At 39.5% G+C, this 17,934-nt stretch overlaps 1 protein-coding gene across 1 annotated transcript in view; it reads right to left on the reverse strand.

Moving 5' to 3' along the window:
- LOC104955149 (Kv channel-interacting protein 2) overlaps positions 1-16,037 on the reverse strand; it is a 182,767-nt gene extending 166,730 nt beyond the window's left edge. Inside the window, exons 1-2 of the mRNA XM_010782385.1 lie at positions 16,002-16,037; positions 14,591-14,637 (exon numbers count right to left, since the gene is read on the reverse strand). Of these exons, the coding sequence (XP_010780687.1) occupies positions 14,591-14,621 (31 nt within the window). The 5' untranslated portion in view covers positions 14,622-14,637; positions 16,002-16,037. The remainder of the gene's footprint in view (positions 1-14,590; positions 14,638-16,001) is intronic.
- Positions 16,038-17,934: the final 1,897 nt, after the last annotated feature.

Raw genomic sequence — 17,934 nt, forward strand, 5'->3', positions numbered from 1 at the left:
GCGATTAAAATACGATTAATTGCACAGCCCGTGTGTGTGTGTGTGTGTGTGTGTGTGTGTGTGTGTGTGTGTGTGTGTGTGTGTGTGTGTGTGTGTGTGTGTGTGTGTGTGTGTGTGTGTGTGTTGCATTATCGACACCTGAGGATCTCTTTCTGCCCATTAAGCCAGATTTACATCCCCGTGTCCTCAGGGCAGCCTGCTTTCATTTCTAATTTCTCTTCTCGTTATGAGCTATTGTCCTTCAAAAGTTGCGCTCAGGTGTTGGCTAATGAAAACACATTGTGCATAGGAAAAAAAAAACCTGGGAAGAAAAAATAACAATCACCTTTGTCAAAATGGAGTCATGCTAGGTGAGGTGCTTTTGCTTTTGGCCCACATGCTGATCCTCTGGCAAGGCTGCACATCTTTCACCTTCCTTTTCATTCCCTCTCACTCTGTTGCTGACTTCATGCACACAGAATGTAACCTCCACCTACAGATAGCAATCTCTTTCTCTACCTGGCGAGCTCTCACCCACACACTAGTCCACCCATGCACTCTCATGACATGATTCCAGCTCCAACAAGCACTTCAGAGAAACCGTGAGATATAAAGGTCGAGAGCACTTCATTTTATCCTTTAAAGGATATATAAACCACAGTCTACCCTCTCAAGATTAGCTTTGGTGGTGTTGGTTTCATTTGCAAATGAAATTACCTTCATAAATAAGAGCTGTAGGTGTGTAGTCATAGCAACGTAACACTTTGCTGAGAGAGGATAGTTTTTGTTTATCTGGCAACGACACTTCTCTCTCCATTTTGGGAATTTGCAAATGAATCTATTTTGTATTGCTATATTTAGATTCATGTTTTCTCTTGTGTATTGAACCTCAACAGTAATTTAAAATGTTCTGCATTAACAGAATACACATGAGCAAATACGCTTAAAAAAAACAGATTCAACTCTGGTAAATGATTTTACAGATTGACTTAATTGTAGTTCTTTGGCTTTGAATATATTCAAGTGCAACAGCTTGTGTGAGAGTGTATGTGTGTTCATAATTAAGTGCCACATTCAGAGCAATAAAAGAAAGTGTCTGCAATTGATAGTTCCACCTGGAATGGGGAGACAAAATTGCTCAAAGATTGTCCTGCTTGTGACACTGAACACTTCATTTGCTGTTTAATTGCAATCAATAAAGCGTCATACAAATCTTTATACCATGATTATTCTGCCACTACAGAGTTAATAGAGGTCATCAGCAGTCATGCAGTCAAATAAAATATCAACATTTCTTACATGGCATTCTGATTATGTGTAGACACCTCGCTGGATGTATAACATTAGAGGCATGTAGATCGTTTAAGCATAATGTACATTTTGGATTTACTGTATTGAAAGTGTCTTTAAAGCCAGACAAAGGGCAGAGATGGATGTCTCACAAAAACAATGCAGCCTAAAATAATGGGACACAAGAAGAAAATCCTATGAGTACCCTGCTCATTTTGCACAATCATCACAGCTGTCTTGTAGTAATATGTACTTTTATACATTTGATTGCAATATGAACATAACCAGGGGTGCACATAAGTGGTACGCAGGTACGCATGCGCGGCAACAATCTGAAATGCGTACCGTCACTTGTGTCACAAAGCGCATTTGCGTACCGATGTATATGTGAAGCTTTTCCATAAGGCGGTTGGATCACCGGACGACGGAGTCGGTCTCCGTGTGCAAAGACAGGGCTGCTGTTAACGTCGGCCTGTACAGCAGCACTGCGCTAAAACAGCTGATCACAACGTTCACACGCTCTGTGGTCACGAAGCTCTGCACTCTACTACTACCCCCCCCGTTGACATTCGCGATACAGAGGGCTTCATCATACTCCACTAGCACCCCCACCCGCTGATACTTCATGGGAACTTTGAGGGAGCCGGAAGTTGGAGTACCAAACACTGACTCCAGGTACTCATCTGAGTACCTCACTGAGAAAGTTGTGTGCACCCCTGAACATAACAATGATACATTATGGCATCACAATGATAGTGAACATAGTACCAAATTGTTCCAGAGAATAATATCGTTCATTTGGAGTCCCTTCTTCCAACATGAACTCTTCTTTTAGCTCTGTTTTGATCTATTCCACCTCCTGAAGGTAATATGAAAGTCTTTAGCTGCTAAATGCTCCACCATGACCAGCTATCAGCTTGCAGTTATCATACGGTTTATCAACAAAGGGAATGAGTGTGCTGAGTGAACCAAAACAGTAAAGTTGTGGCCATTAAACCAAAAACAATGACACTCAAAGAAGCTAAAATGCAAGGAACTTGAAAAGAGTTTTGAGATAATTATCTGTGGTTTTATTACAAATCAGCAACAACTTGCACATTACATGTAGTAATCAAATGCATATTTTCTGCTTTAAAATTGTCTTAGATGTGCATACAGTATACGTTTTAGTTTTATTGAATCACAATTGAAGGGCGGACATAAAGAGTGTGTTATCGGACAGGACACCATAAGGGACTTCATGTCAGACCAGATGCTATACCTCTTCTTTTTTACTTCTAAATGCTTTCTTTGGCACAGAAGAAGGCAAAGTCAGTCATTTGTGAATCACATTGTGTGACTCAGTGGTTTTGTAAACAGAGGCATATGAGGCATTTTGTTCTGTTGGCCATCTGCACTTCCATCTAGCTGGATAAAGCCCCCTGAAGCCCCCTGGCAGAGAGGAGCAGGCAGCAGGTGGTGATCACACCGCGTGGGCCGGCAGAGAGGGCCATGAGGGCCGAGAGACACCAGGATCTAGACCCGTGTCAGCGCACTCCCACCCTGCTGAAGCACCCTTGAGCAAGGCATCAAGTCCCCACTAGCTCCACAGATGCTGCCCAAGGAAATATACAAGTTCCCTACAGATTATGAAAATTATTTTGTCTCCATTTTCTACAATTGGCGACCTTCTTTCTGACTTTAGGGACAGCAGTGCAGTCCAAAAATATTCAAATATCATGAAAAATATTGAAATAGAATATGGAAATGTTATATAACATCAAAGCAGGAAGAAAACTTAGCATTGGACCACGCTAGGTGGACATGTGCTGGACTGGAGCTTTGGCTGACGAGTCGACCATATGGGACTTCACATCAAAGTGTGTGTGTGTGTGTGTGTGTGTGTGTGTGTGTGTGTGTGTGTGTGTGTGTGTGTGTGTGTGTGTGTGTGTGTGTGTGTGTGTGTGTGTGTGTGTGTGTGTGTGTGTGTGTAATGTCTAGCTCTAAGCAAATTATTTCATTTCCTATTGGAAGGGCATCCCAAGAGCACCTGTGTGCATGTGTTGGAAAACTAATTGAGCATGAAGAACAGCTTCATATAAGACCTGATCACGTTTTAAAAACGTAAATCTCGCATCATAAGGCTTTGATTAAGTGACAAAATTACTTACGATAAGGAGAAGGTCAAATGGCATAACACTCGAGATTTATTTTGTATTGTATGTTGTGTATGTGGGCACCCTTACTTTGTGGAAGCACAATACTACATTTCTGTGTCCACCATAAAAAAACAGGAACAGACCGTTGTTTCCTCAAGGCATCCAGGCCAGACACAAGTCTTTCACCTTCATTTTTTTCCCTTATATATATGTTTTCTGTGCACAGCAGTCAATATTTGATTCATTAGCCATGATGAACTTGGTTATTTTGAGCTTCTTTGCATTGCATCTTAATTACATTACATGATGACTGTGACTGTCCCTGTCCCTATGTCAACATCACGGTGAATTAAGTGGCTCACTGTTTGGTCTCATTTCTGTTTCACTCCTACGCTCCTGTTCTTACCTTATCTTACAAGCAGCACTCCTACACCCAAAACAAAGTGAAAATGTAAAATGATAGCTTCCCGAGCACCTGTTTCTCTCTATCCATACCCTACTTTCCCTCACTGCTTTCATTTAAGTACTTGTTTCTTATACCAGACTGTCTCAGTCTTAACCCCTAGAACCTGTTGTTGTTTACCAAGACTGCACAAGTAACTTTGCAACTCACATTTCTTTAAGCATCTTGCCTACATATCTCCCTCGACACAAAGCAACCACAATCAAATGTATTGTAATTTATTTGTGGCTTGAAAATGGTTTGTACCATCTGCTTCTCACATTAGAAATCTTTACTTCCAAATCCAACAATAGAACAAAAAAGAAATCCGAGTGGTTTGTGCTCCTCCCTGTATAACTGTCCTACAACACACAGAGACAGGTGTTGTGTGACCAGTGATGATCCAGCCATTAAGAGCAAAACATTACGTTATTCATCACCGTTAAGTTGCCTTCCAAATGACCAGAGACATTTAACCGGGTAATTAACTGTAATTGAGTGTTAATTGTCATTAAAACCTCTACCAAGCTAAATGTCTGGATGGATGGGCCATGACTCAGTAGCTCTTCCTCTACACCCTTCAACTCGGCTGGTGTGGAGTTTAGGTGCAGAATAAAACAACATTTACTGACTTATATTCGTATGTTTGTTAAATTAAACACATTCTTAAAAACGTATGACTTTAATATAAGTGTGCACTCAGAGGACAGGGGGGGGAAGAGGCTGTACAAACACACTCCAGGATTTCAGTGGTCATTTTTGGAAGATGTATGGCTTCTCCGCACGACCATGCCAAACTGCCTGACCCTCTGCCACCCTCTTTTCACCTCCCACAAAGATTGAAAGAGATGAAATGCCTGAGTGGAACACCTCGCCAAATTAAACATCTTCTCTCTATCTGTATCACTTCCCTCTGTCCTTCTCCCCGATTTCTTGAGGTCTTCTTTCCCCTCCTCTCGGCATCTGTACCACTGATTGCTTTTTCTCTTCTCCACAAATCCCTTCCTTCAGAACAAAACTTTGCTTGTTTTGGCAACCTGCGACAGGTTCCACAGGCTGGGTTTAATAGCCAGGGATAAAGCTGCAAGATGTAGCCTTTTAGATACAAAACTTAACCCAGGGAATACTGCAAGAGAACATGTTATGAAACTGTGGCCATCAAGTCCAATTAAGTAACCAAGGCGATACAAAATATACTGTCTCTGTTCTCTGTCAATGTCGCCACAGTCACTGTTTGAACAATACAATAATCAAACATCCCTATGAGGGAATAAGAACTGCTTGGAAGAAATAATTGACCACCTCCTATTGTGAGAAATCATTACATTTGTCCACAGACAGATCGATGCAAACCCCTTTATCAAACTGATCAAGCATGTGTGTGTGTGTGTGTGTGTGTGTGTGTGTGTGTGTGTGTGTGTGTGTGTGTGTGTGTGTGTAATAACATAAACTCTAAATCCACATCTGTCCACCCACAGCCGTCCCTGGCTCTTGTGGGAGATGATCGATCACCAAAGGAGCTTCTGGTAGGATTTTGATTTCAAGGAAGATGTGAAACATCGATAAACATCTGGCAGAGGAGGTAGAGGAGGAAGATGATCTTAATCACCATAAAACCATCCAACTCCTATCATGACTAAAAAGCTGTGCTACGTGCACTGACATGCCGTTGAGTAGAGGAGCGTAAGGAAGTATTTGTTTGTATGTTATATGTATTTACATGCAAAACCTTTATCTAACCAACGCCAAACCCTGGCTTATACTATACCACTAAGGTGTCTGATTTAAGAACTTATTACAAACAAATATATATTTTAATATAATATTAAATATATATATATATACATGTAAAAGGAGAATGTATGAGTGTAAGAGTGCAAATATATGTATGTAAAAGGAGAATGTATGTGTGTGAGAGGACCAGCCTGTACGGCCCCTCATTGTATACTATACCGTACTATAACTGTAATATGCCAAACCATACCATACTATATGAAACCTGGATTGTAGGTTTCAGGCCTCACATTATACAGTATTTGTAACAAAAGCACGAATGCACCATGGCTGCTAGAGTTCATGAACAAAGACCAAATTGAACCCCTGCAATTCTGAAGGGAGTGTTTTTCTCCCCATTGGGTATTGTGTGCAATTGGCAGATTAATTTTCCTGTGGCAGCATGTAATTACTGAGGTGCATCCCAAAGCACTAAACACTCTTTTCCTCTACTCTACTCCCCTCCACCCTCATCTAACTTCGTGTTCAATCTGGTGCCACAGTCTTGCTCACTGCCAAACGGAGAAGAGACAGGATGGGCGGATCCTGCATTTTCCTTCATGAGTGGATGGAAGCATCTCAGTTCTGGTAAGAGGACCCTGATGTAATCACATGCATAATGTCACACCGATCTCATCAATGGAGCTTACTAGTCTAGAGTAACTATTGTACCCACCGACAGGAGGGTAATCTTAGAGTGATGAATGACAACAAGAGAACAGCATAAACAGAGAATGATTAAATATTTAGACTGATATTATCCCTGTCACAATGACTTCTATTTACATCATGTCGCCATGTACAAATGTCAGCATGAGGAGAACTTTGCTGTTATATAAAAAGGGTTCAATGGGTTTCGGGGCCATAGGAAGTTTAAGGAGATTTTAAACCTTGATTTCAAGTGAAATTATTTTAAAATACTAAATGAATTTTCTAGAAATTGGTTTAAAAGCAGCAATAAAGCAGAAGGAGTGTTCCGAGTGCCATTTTGTTGCTATGCTAAGTAATAATGTGAAGCTGAGTGTTCCTGCGCCGACACCACAGAGAGAGGAATACAGTCTTTCTGTAGCCTTGGGTTTGCCGAGAAGACTGAACGCAACACATTAAGAAAATAAACTGCCCTGGTATGGCCCCTGATGTATATGCTGCCTTTCTACTCTTTGCTACCTCCAGGAAACATGGGCATTAACATAGATGATGCGTAGTATTCGACTGAATCTCAAAGACGTGCGCACACAGGCAAAAGCAGATATTCTTGGAGAGTGATGAGTCAATGTGGCTCAACACAGGCTTTCCTCCCACAACTTTTACATGTTTTAATAGCCAAAATGCATTGATTTTAGCTTTAGTCCCTATTATTTTAAAGCTGATACTTAAGATTTATGAGATGTAGTATACAGTGTAGATATATTTTACCGTTATTTTCCTGTTAACTATGTGATAATGATGTTTTTTGTGTGTGTTACATCTACAGTATATCCATTTTATATCTATAATGTTTAAAATAAAGCATCCTCCATCACATAGTGCATACAATGTATACTAGCAACTGAACCCGTTCCAGATATTAAATATGCATTTGTGAGCTGGATAGGGGGGTGTGTGTGTGTGTGTGTGTGTGTGTGTGTGTGTGTGTGTGTGTGTGTGTGTGTGTGTGTGTGTGTGTGTGTGTGTGTGTGTGTGTGTGTGTGCGTGTCTTCATGCATGTTTACCACAGAAAACGGTGAGTGCGTGACTGAACTCGCTGGAACTTTGCCTAATCTGTGAAACACAAAAGAGGAAAGAAGGGCGAGCTGTTACATTATTAAACACTCACACACACACGTCTATTGCCTCCACTAACACGTGCACAGTCTTTTGTGCACTTGTTTGTTTGTCTCTGACTAAGAAACTTACCCACAAGGCTTAGAGCTCTGAGGTTTAAATACTGGCTTACCTCCTTCATGTTTAATATCTATAAGAATATTCCCCTCAATGCGGACGTTTTCAAATCTCTCCTTTCACTTATATCTCTCCCTCCTTTAACCAAGTTGACACACACACACACACACGGTCGGTCGCAGTGCCAAACTTTCATGCTTATGACATCCCTTGCATAATTCATGAGTTCAAATAAGAGAGGATGAAATAATCATGAACAGTGGCCGTATTCACGAAAGCTATCTGAAGCTAAAAGGTGGCCCTAATTGGCCAATTTATGAACAAATTCTAAAAGTAATGTGCCTTTTTAGAGAGGATTTAAAAAGCCTCTCTAAAAGCAATTCTCCGAGCAGTCAAGCAGACTAACAGATTTCCAAGAAGAGAGTTTGAGAGGTTGGGTGAGGATAAAACAATAGATTAAATATTACAAACACTTGCTGAGCAATAAATAACTAAATCCATCATAATGCCTGTAACCCTCCCGCAATTATGAGATGATTTTTAAAATCATTACGGTACATCAATCCAGCAATAGCTCAAAGAGAAAATAGCAATTCTTCCCTAAGTGCTGTCTGCATATTGTATACCCTTTAAAGATTGAGTGGCAGCTGTAATTACAGCAATAATAGCCTCTTCCTCAGCCAGTTAGATTACTAAAAGATATTTCTAAAGAGGTTAGAGCTGCCTCTGCTTTCCCTAAAAGTCATACTGTAAAAACCTGTGAAGAGAAACTCTTCCTATCTCCCATAAGAAACTTTTCTGCCATTTTAAAAAACCATGGAAGAAGTATTTTTAGTAGTAACATAAAACAGTGTGGCTCCTAACCAGTTTAATGTCATGCTCTACAAGCTGGATGGGGATCAAATTCCATGTTAAAGAAACACACGTCAGTAGTTATGTAACTTCAAAATGGTACTCTGTGAGGTTTTCATATATTGTATTCATAGGAAAACGTATCTAAAATTGAGAAGGGCGTTTATCAGATTGAAATACTATAGAATTTTAAAATAATGACATTTCGAGTAGTGGCACACAAAGACGCCCAAGTAATATTTTTTCGACCACTAATCCTTAAACCCATCTAAATTGTGAGCAGTGCTATCTGTGCTCTCTAAAATTCAAAGCAGATAACCAGAGCATGTTCTCGCTAAATCAAAGAAGTATTTACCATTTAAAATCTTTATGTGCATTTATTATTCCCACCCAAACCTACGCACACACTCCCAAGTGCTTTCCCTGTTCCACATTCTCCAGCACTTTAACCTGCGGCAGAGAAGCCCTTCATACATTATTCTGAGTCCATTCTCCATGCCTGCTCGCTGGAACACTGAACTCCAATAGCTGCCAGCAGCCGCCCAGACCTCCACGGTGGCAGCCCGGCAGCCCCTGCCCACTGCAGCCAACTGAAGGGCACAGGCTGCATCCTGTGAGACAAACGCAACATGGTTTTGAGAGCAGTAAGCAAGCGCGGGGCAGCATGCTAAACAACCTCCAGGCCAACTCCTACTGAAGAAACAGTTTCATTTTCTCACCTCACTGAGCTGAATAGATGAACTGGATTTGTAAAATGTTCTGCCTTTATGAAGATATATATTTTCTTCCTTCCTGAGTGTATTCGTTGAAAGCCAATTATTTCTCTCTCTGCTAATATTCCTACTGCAAGATTTAGGTGACTATCCCCTGTGTGTGTTTAAATGTGTGTCAGTGTGACTGTGTATCAGTGTCTGTCTGCGAGTGTATGTTGTGTTTTGATTAATCTGTGAAGTGAGAGAAAATAATGGGGAGAAATTGTGAGTTGAAGTAGATTACTACAATTTGCTTTCTTTGGCACGCACTGAAAAATAACCCAATTATTTTCCAAGGTTACTCCTGGTGTTCCCTCTATTTTTAATCACAGCCCAAGTGTGAAGGCAGAGAAGCAATATAAACCTGAAGCAGCTCAGAGATAAGATATCAGGAGAGAGGCAGGAGTTAAATAATTCAAAGTCCTTTAATGAAAGGCAAATCTTGATTAACTGTTGTCTAGAGTATTCATACTTTGCATAAACTTCCCTGACATTTAGTTGCATTTACTATGCACATTGTCTTTCTCTAGCTTGCTGAAGCATGCATGCATTTTAATAGCCTGTTTAATAGCAAAAAACTGATATATTTCGCCCACTTTGGTGTAGAATCATTCACATTATCAGACTTGTTTGATGTCAATAAAACTGGATAAGCAGGTAATGCCAATTTGAAGGTGGACTGACGAGGCTGAGAGCTCCCAATAGGTCAATTCCAAACACTTACCGGGGGTTTCAATTTAAAAACATCACTTTTCAAACAAAAATAATAATAAAATGGTTCAGTCATTCTTCACAATGGCTGAATTCACAAAAAATGAATAAACTATTTCAATATAATCAAGAACATCTAATATACCAGGAGTGCAATATTCGGCGGCCTGATTTCAGCACCATGGATAGAGGTCAATCAAGGTCAGGTGATTCCACTTAAAATAAATAAAGATATGAGGAAGAAGCTCATCAGTTTCCTGCAGGGGTTTGCCAAGGCACATTTGTCTTGTTGGGTTTGGCAGCAAAAGAAGACCAAGATGGCCTTTTCACAAGATGGACGCTACTTGCCAGTACATTTTTCCAGGGAGGGAAACAAGCCAAGGAAAAGTTTGAATGTGCTCGATGTGAATAAATTAAATGTTGGACCGCAAGCAGACACTTTGATTTGGTTTTAACTAAATTAGTTATGCCAGCAATAAAACATAGAAATCTATTAAGCTTTACGGTTCTGTGTACAACAACTGATATTTTGTTTGTGTCTGTGCTTGTGCTCTTGTATTTTGGGAGACAAGCCAAGGACTGCCTCAGAACCACCCCCGCTAACTGGGAATGACACTAATTAATGGCTGCTCTAATAGCTCCTTATGCAAAAACATTTGGACTGTGAACAAGCTTTCAAGGTGAAACGATTGCACTAATGTAAATTCCACCAAGAACACTGCAGAAAGGCAGCTCCAAGATGTCCGAACATTACAAAACCCCGTACCTGTCATTCCAAACTCCCCTTCTGGTTAAGTGTGTTCTCCATTTGCATCAAATACACATTCACATCTTAATAAAATGAGCCTGAAACTACAGTGAAATAATGTCATATGGAATTAAATGTGATGATTAGCCAAACCCTGGTTCCTCATTATATCGAGACAGGTTACCTGCTGTATTGGGTTTGAACCAAGTCATCAGCGTCAAACTAAGAAGAAAGATAACCCTTAATAAGACTTAACTGAACCCTGGAGAGTCCTTACTTAGGGTTGTATGAGAGGAAGAACGGAACATAATGAGAAAAAGAGATACGGTGTGTTGTTTGTCTACTTACGGTGACATCCTTACTCTTGTACATCATTGCACAATAAAATGCTCGGGGACATTATCTGCAGGACATAAGCTTTCCCCATCACAGAGGAAGTAATGATCATTACTATATCTCCCACACTCAAACAGCTCCTCTGAGGCTGGTGTGAATGGGCCTAGATACAAAGCTAACATGGTGGTGCAAGAAAGCAGTACTACTTTAATTTCATGCCTCTCAGTGGTGGAGATGCGTGGTGTTCCAGAAACACAGGACGTACAAATCTACCAGTCCACTTATTTTCAGCCTGTTGAGAGTCATTCCCACCTACACATGCTCATAAATCTATGTTTAAATAAGCCCACGTTGAAACATTAAAACAAAAGCACATTTTCACACTCGTGGTCACAGGCACACTAAGACATACCTCAGTTATCAGCTAATGAAGGAAATCAGAGGAAAATTCCTTAAAATTGTGAATTTGACCGTCTACTGCAGGGGTGTCAAACTCAAATTCATCGCGGGCCACATCAGCATTCTGGCTGCACTCAAAGGGCCGGTTGTAACTTTAAGGCTATATAAAAATATATATCATATATATATATAAAATAATGTATTATATTACATTATTGCCTCTGCATTGGATTATTATCGGAGAGAGTAATAACTTCATAATTAAATACGTCAGAAAGAAAAAGAAAAGCCAAATTCTGGAAAAAAAAGTCCAAATCAAAAAGAAATAAGTGCATTTTTTTGTTTTTTTAAAGAAGTGACATTTGAAAAAATAAAGTAACATTTTGAAAAAAAAGTGACATTTACAAAAACAATTCTAAGAAAAAACGCATATTTAGAAGAAAAAAAGGCAAATTCTGAGAAAAAAGGCAAATTTGAGATGCATTGTGGGACATAAATCTGCATGTAACCGCCGGATTTGGCCCCCGGGCCTTGAGTTTGACACCCCTGGTCTACTGTATAGTATATATTTATTTATAAACTGTACCTATTTTTGTGTCCATGATTACAATATGGTTACTAGTGCAATGATGATGTGAATGCCTGCATGCCGTATACGACAGCATTATGTTTTATACAAAGTAGATGGCAGATATCATCTTTAAACCATTATCTTTTGACAGCACCTGTCTCCACCTCACAACAATAACACACCAGAGAAGCTCTCAATCACTACCTCGCTAATCAGAGGCAGCATTAATGTAGCATCTCCCCAGGCTTTTCCTGGTATCAGCCTCTTATCACTGCACTTTGAGAGGCAGATACACACATGTTCTGCTTCACTCAGTGGAAGGATTACTCTGCAGATGTGTGGGGGAAGGAAGAAGATTGAAAGATACTATAGAGTCCCTGAGGTTTTTCCTTTCTTTTCTTAAAAAAAACTGACAAACTATCCACAAAGGATGACAGAGCTGTTGTCGATCTCTTGACTAGATATTATGTTGGTACCACTCCTCAACTGGTAGTCTTCCAATAAATCCAGCAACTTCAGAAGGAAAAAGCAAATTCCTTATTTTACCTCTCGCTTTCCTTTCTTTTTCTGCCTCTCTCCACAGGGATGTGTTACAACCGAGTGGTTCTCTAATGATCTCCGAGTGAGAGGCAGAGAGTCATCCATGAGCATGCATACACAGACAGACACACTTATCGTGGTATCCTCAGGGATAATTGGGGAAGAGTTCCCCTAGCCCACTGATTCTGAGCATCCTGCTGCCACCATTAAAGCATGGAGCTGTGTCTGTGAAGCTACATTTAGTGTACTGGTACCCTTACTGTGCATGTGAAATGCATGTGCACGAGTCTGAGGGAAGGAAAAGAGGGAGTCAGGTGGGGTAGAGTTGGCAGGTGTTTTAAGGCAGGAAGTGCAGAAGACAGCTTGTCAGTTGGATTGAAAGTCAGTAGTGTGTGTGTGTGTGTGTGTGTGTGTGTGTGTGTGTGTGTGTGTGTGTGTGTGTGTGTGTGTGTGTGTGTGTGTGTGTGTGTGTGTAAGATACAGGAAAAAGGTGAAAGAGATAGAAAACCGAGGAATGTTCATATTTCGTGAAATTCGTTTTAGATTACTAAAAAAATGCACGACAAAAAGATATGAGGACAGAATATGGAAATTCCTTCATTGGTAAACATACTCAAAGCATTGCCTAAGACCCTCCTAATTGGCACATATCCTTAGTCTTTAGAAATAATTCCTTGAATTTCCAGTGAGGTAAGAGAGGTCCTGGTTGGAATGCATTAATTAAAAGATTTAAGAAAGAGGATTGCTGAGTTATACAACTAAATCAGGGAAAATATATCTATATTGTATACTACCAGAGCTTCTCTCCGAGTTTCACATGAGGAGTACATTTCCTTTTACCTCACAACAGATAAGTAGAAATCACCTTGAGATGGAGTCAGTGGGATGTAAAGTTAGATGGCCAGTGGCCCCTTTGCTCTTCCTAATAGGACCACACAACAACAAATAACTTTACTGTCCATCTGTAAAAGCCAATCCTTTTCTGGCCAAACTCCTTACCATACACTTAAAAAATAAAAAAAGCCTTTCCTTAATGTCAGAAAATGAGACACTGCCACTGAAGTCTAACCTGAAAACCCTGGTGCTGCCCTGAAGTACACATGAAAACATACATACACACACAAAGTAAACACACACCCGGACACATAGTCTGCTTCATATGCTTTAATGTGAGGAGTCTATTCTATATAAAGGACTTTGGGTGTATCTCTGAACTTAAAAGTGCTTTTGAAATGAATGAGAATTAAATGTTCTACCACATCAAAATAGACAAAAGAGATTTCTCCAAAATGTGATATGTTTTAACTGAAGAAATGCAATCCAGTTGGCTGGTGATGACAGCGTACCAAACATGGACTTGAGGTTTTGGAAAACCCCTCTTCAATTACTCACTCAGCTTTTTAAATGAGTCAGGCCAATAACTTATCCCCCCAGATATTCTCTTGGGCTACAAAATCCCTGAGTCCCAGTCTCTACTGCTAATGCCAAGGTATTACACTGCAGTCCGTGTGTACTCCACTCTGCCAATGGCGTCAACTCAAACATTTCTAAGCAAACAACGGTGAAAACCCTTCCACCTGCTTGTGTAAATCCCCTCAAAGCCACTGCTTTATCTCCACAGCACAGCTATAGAATGCTGAATCATAAAATGTTCTTATGGAATTACAGAGGACACCATGATGTGTCTGCTTCTTAGTCATATCAGTATACCGCGCTGTAACATGAGCTTTTTAACTAAGGAGGCCTGTCAATCACTGTGAAACCTCTCACCTTAATAAGCTCAGGTGTTTGAATATTCAGTGACTCTACTTCAAAAATAACTTCCATATTACTAGCTTTAGTGTGACTTTAAGAATGCTCCAATTAGTTTATTTAAAATTTAGTGGGAAAAGAAAGTTCTAATTTGTCTGAAAGTTTGATTATTGGTTGCTTTTGTGTCCTAACGCAATCTTGCACACTTCAGTTGTTCTACGGGCTGCTACTTATCAGATTAATTATTTAGATCAAGAAAAAGAAGGCTTTTTGGTCACTCATGAGCAATTTCCCAGCATGATAACATGCTCCAACACAGATGGTTGAGTAATACAATAATAATTTTAAACTGAGCATTAGAAACTCCAAGCTTTGTGTAATTATTAGAAGTTTGTAAGAATTTTTACAAGCAATAATCTTACTTACGTCTGTCTGTATGTGAAAGACTCCTCCGCATTGTCCATTTCCAATTACTGTGAACAAAAATAAGGAAGAGATTATGATTATTTAAACATGAAATAAACACAGCCAGTGAAGTCATCAAATAGTCATGAATTCTGTGTGAAGATCCTAATAATCTGTGCATTTCAACATAGTTATCAAATTACTTTTGTACCCTGTTAATCTTAACATCACAGCATAACGTCAGACATGACTCCATACTTGGAAAAACATCACATCATTGTTTAAAGTTTTTCATCTTTGTGTGCAGGCATCTGTAAGCGTACGCTCCGTGTTTATAACGGTGTGTGTGAGACAATGTCTGCTTAATCACAACATCTGTTGCTGTCACCGCTCTTGGATATAAACATCATCAATCACCAGAGGAAGTGACATTATTTACTACAGCCCTATTTGTTACATTATTGAAAATACTTTATCATGGTGCGACCGAATCAAGAGCAGCATGCCATGAAAGGCATGCTCTCGGGTTAATGATTACATTATAAAAATAATCATCCAACTTATTTCAATAAAGTGGAGACCTTTATTAGAAGCGCTGTCTAAATTACACCAATATGATTAATGTGTCAGTTAGATTAAAGATTTAAGTCTCAAGATTGATGTAATAACGTGGCTGTTTTTAGAAGCCACACACTGCTGCGTGTTGTCTCTCCAGCCATCTTTCCGTTATCTAACACGCTGAGTCATAGTTGCAGCTCGATGAAGATTTGGAAAGTGATGGATATTAAGTGTAGAGGAAGTAAAAACAGAAGGACTCTTCCCTGTATCTTTCATCTTCAGGGAGTAGGGAGCAACATGGTGCTTGACACTTTTACATTCCTGTGCAGGGAAAATATTGGCAAATGTATTAACGGTAGGGATGCTGTCTCTCATCACTGTAACATTTAAATGATTTGTCAATAATAGTGTTAAGTCACCCTTGCAGATGTCCAGTTGTTCTTCCCAATTGTAAAACCTCCCATTTAATGATAAAGGTATCAGCCTCATTACCAGTGTACAAGTAATATTCAAGTGTTTTTCCAAACCATTAAAATGTTTTACTGTACGTGTTATTAAGCGGTCTAGCATCTTGAAATCAAGGTGCATTTATTCTACATTCACACCATTTAACACCTGCTGCTTTTAAAGCCAGCAACCTTCCTGCTAACATTTTAGTTTTCTTTGTAGTTCAAACTTTGTAGTTCATTTTCCAATCAATAATGTTGACCTGTTAACCTCATTCAACTAGTACAGCAACACACAGGTAAATGATGACAAGTTGTTTTATCATACTCATGTTTAGCAAGCAGTTCATTTGTTTCAATTCTTAGCACACCACTTTAATTAACTCTAGTTTGTCTTTCGACATGTTTGTTTTAAGACAGTCATTTACTTGTGGCGCTGCTTGTTGCTGCTTCTGCTGGTCGGCCATCTTGTCCGGGTGGATTAGAAGCTCCGCCCCCTAAAGCAAAGTTCTTAAATACAGGGAGATGCCAATCAGAATGCACCATATCGTGGGGAGATAGGATTTTTGCTTTATCGATTTTTTTTTTTTTAAAGCATAATAGTACCTAGTAATGGCACATTTCAAAAAGCTGAAGTTACTAAACTACTATACTAATATACTATAATACTAATAATAATACTATACTTCATACTAAGTATATATTTTTTTTCAGTGTTTGTCTTGGTGGTATACCCTTTGTTTTAAGAATGGTCTGATCTGCTATTATACATGTTCGTCTTTATCATTAGTGTGTGAGGTTTCAGTAGGTGTTGCTAAATGCATTACATAGTTTGTTCGGTAAATGTAAATGTAGTCTGTTCATTTTATTAAGTTAGCATAGCCTGAGTTAGCTGTTTAGTTGACCTGATTATGTTGGCTTCATTTTCTTTCCGATGTAACTACTAGCAACAGTGGCTTTGCAGCTATTTTGCCATTGGATAGTTGACACTTCCTATTCTTTTTGCCAAAAATACCAAACCAGAAATCTCTGCTCTCTTTCTGAAAAAAAAACCAGAGTCTGATGTTAATAATATTCTTTCCTTACTCATATATTATGATTCAGACAGTAGTATAGCCCTACATTAATTTTCTTTTAGAAGTTGAGAAGGTTGTTCTTTGTATGTTTACTTGCTTTTAGAAAATAATAGCAATATACATTTGACTCTATGGTGGCAGTGCATATAAATATAAAGGTTTTATTTCCCTCTGCAGACACCTTTTAATGAATCCTGTGTGTAAAGGCTGTGAATGGTTTATTTGAGAGAAATTGTAATTATCCAGCTGCCCAAACTGAAGATCTTTACCCCAACCCCTTGATTTATATTCAGTTTGAGTTCCTGTTGTCTGTAGCTTCTTGGAGCAGAACAGACATTTCTGTGCATGTTTGTGTGTACAGTGTGCATTTGCGTGCTCCTGTCTGTCTGCTGGCCCTCCATGTGTGTATGCTGGTTTATTTGCCATATGCCAAGGGCTCTTTGCAACAGAGGCACCATTATCCATTCATCAGAACTGCAGCATCAATGTCTGCTGCTTTCCCTGATCTACAGTCTAATTTACACCTCAGAAACCCGCTCTCCTCCCTCTCAAAACCCTTGTTTACATAAAGCAGGAACCCCAACTATCTACTAATCCTGCACTGTTGCTTAGTCCCACAGGTAAATATGTTCCTGTTGTAAAAGAGGGAAAATTGAGTTATAAATAGCCATGTGGACACAAGCTGGAGTAGGACCAGTTTCGGTCACCTGGAGGGAGTGTATGTTGAAAGACCCTAGATCAGTGGTTCACAACCTGGGGGGCGCAGGGGGGGCGCCAGGCCTCAGATGATTTGAGGCCAAATATCATATTTAGACTTTTTTTTTTTACATACAGTATAATTGTANTCGGTCACCTGGAGGGAGTGTATGTTGAAAGACCCTAGATCAGTGGTTCCCAACCTGGGGGGCGCAGGGGGGGCGCCAGGCCTCAGATGATTTGAGGCCAAATATCATATTTAGACTTTTTTTTTTTTTTAACTTTTTTTACATATAATTGAAACACAATACAAAATTGTCACTATAAGCCTTGTCTCTACATTAGAATAAAATATAAAAAATAATTCAATTGAATAAAATTGAAGTTAGTAGCTATTATAGGCATAAAAAGACAGAAATGTATAATTCTTTCTATAATAGAAATGTTTCTTCTGCCCGTAAAGTATCCAAACCAGGCTTTTCTGGATAAGCGCATTTTTAAAAACATAGTCATTGTCCGTGCCGGTTTCAGTTGGATTATTTGTCACCGATCAGATCGGTCTCCTCCATTTTGTAGATTATTTATGACT

This window comes from Notothenia coriiceps, unplaced genomic scaffold (genome assembly GCF_000735185.1).
Source record: "Notothenia coriiceps isolate Sejong01 unplaced genomic scaffold, NC01 NC01_scaffold00024667, whole genome shotgun sequence".
In the NCBI taxonomy this organism is placed as follows: Eukaryota; Metazoa; Chordata; class Actinopteri; order Perciformes; family Nototheniidae; genus Notothenia; species Notothenia coriiceps.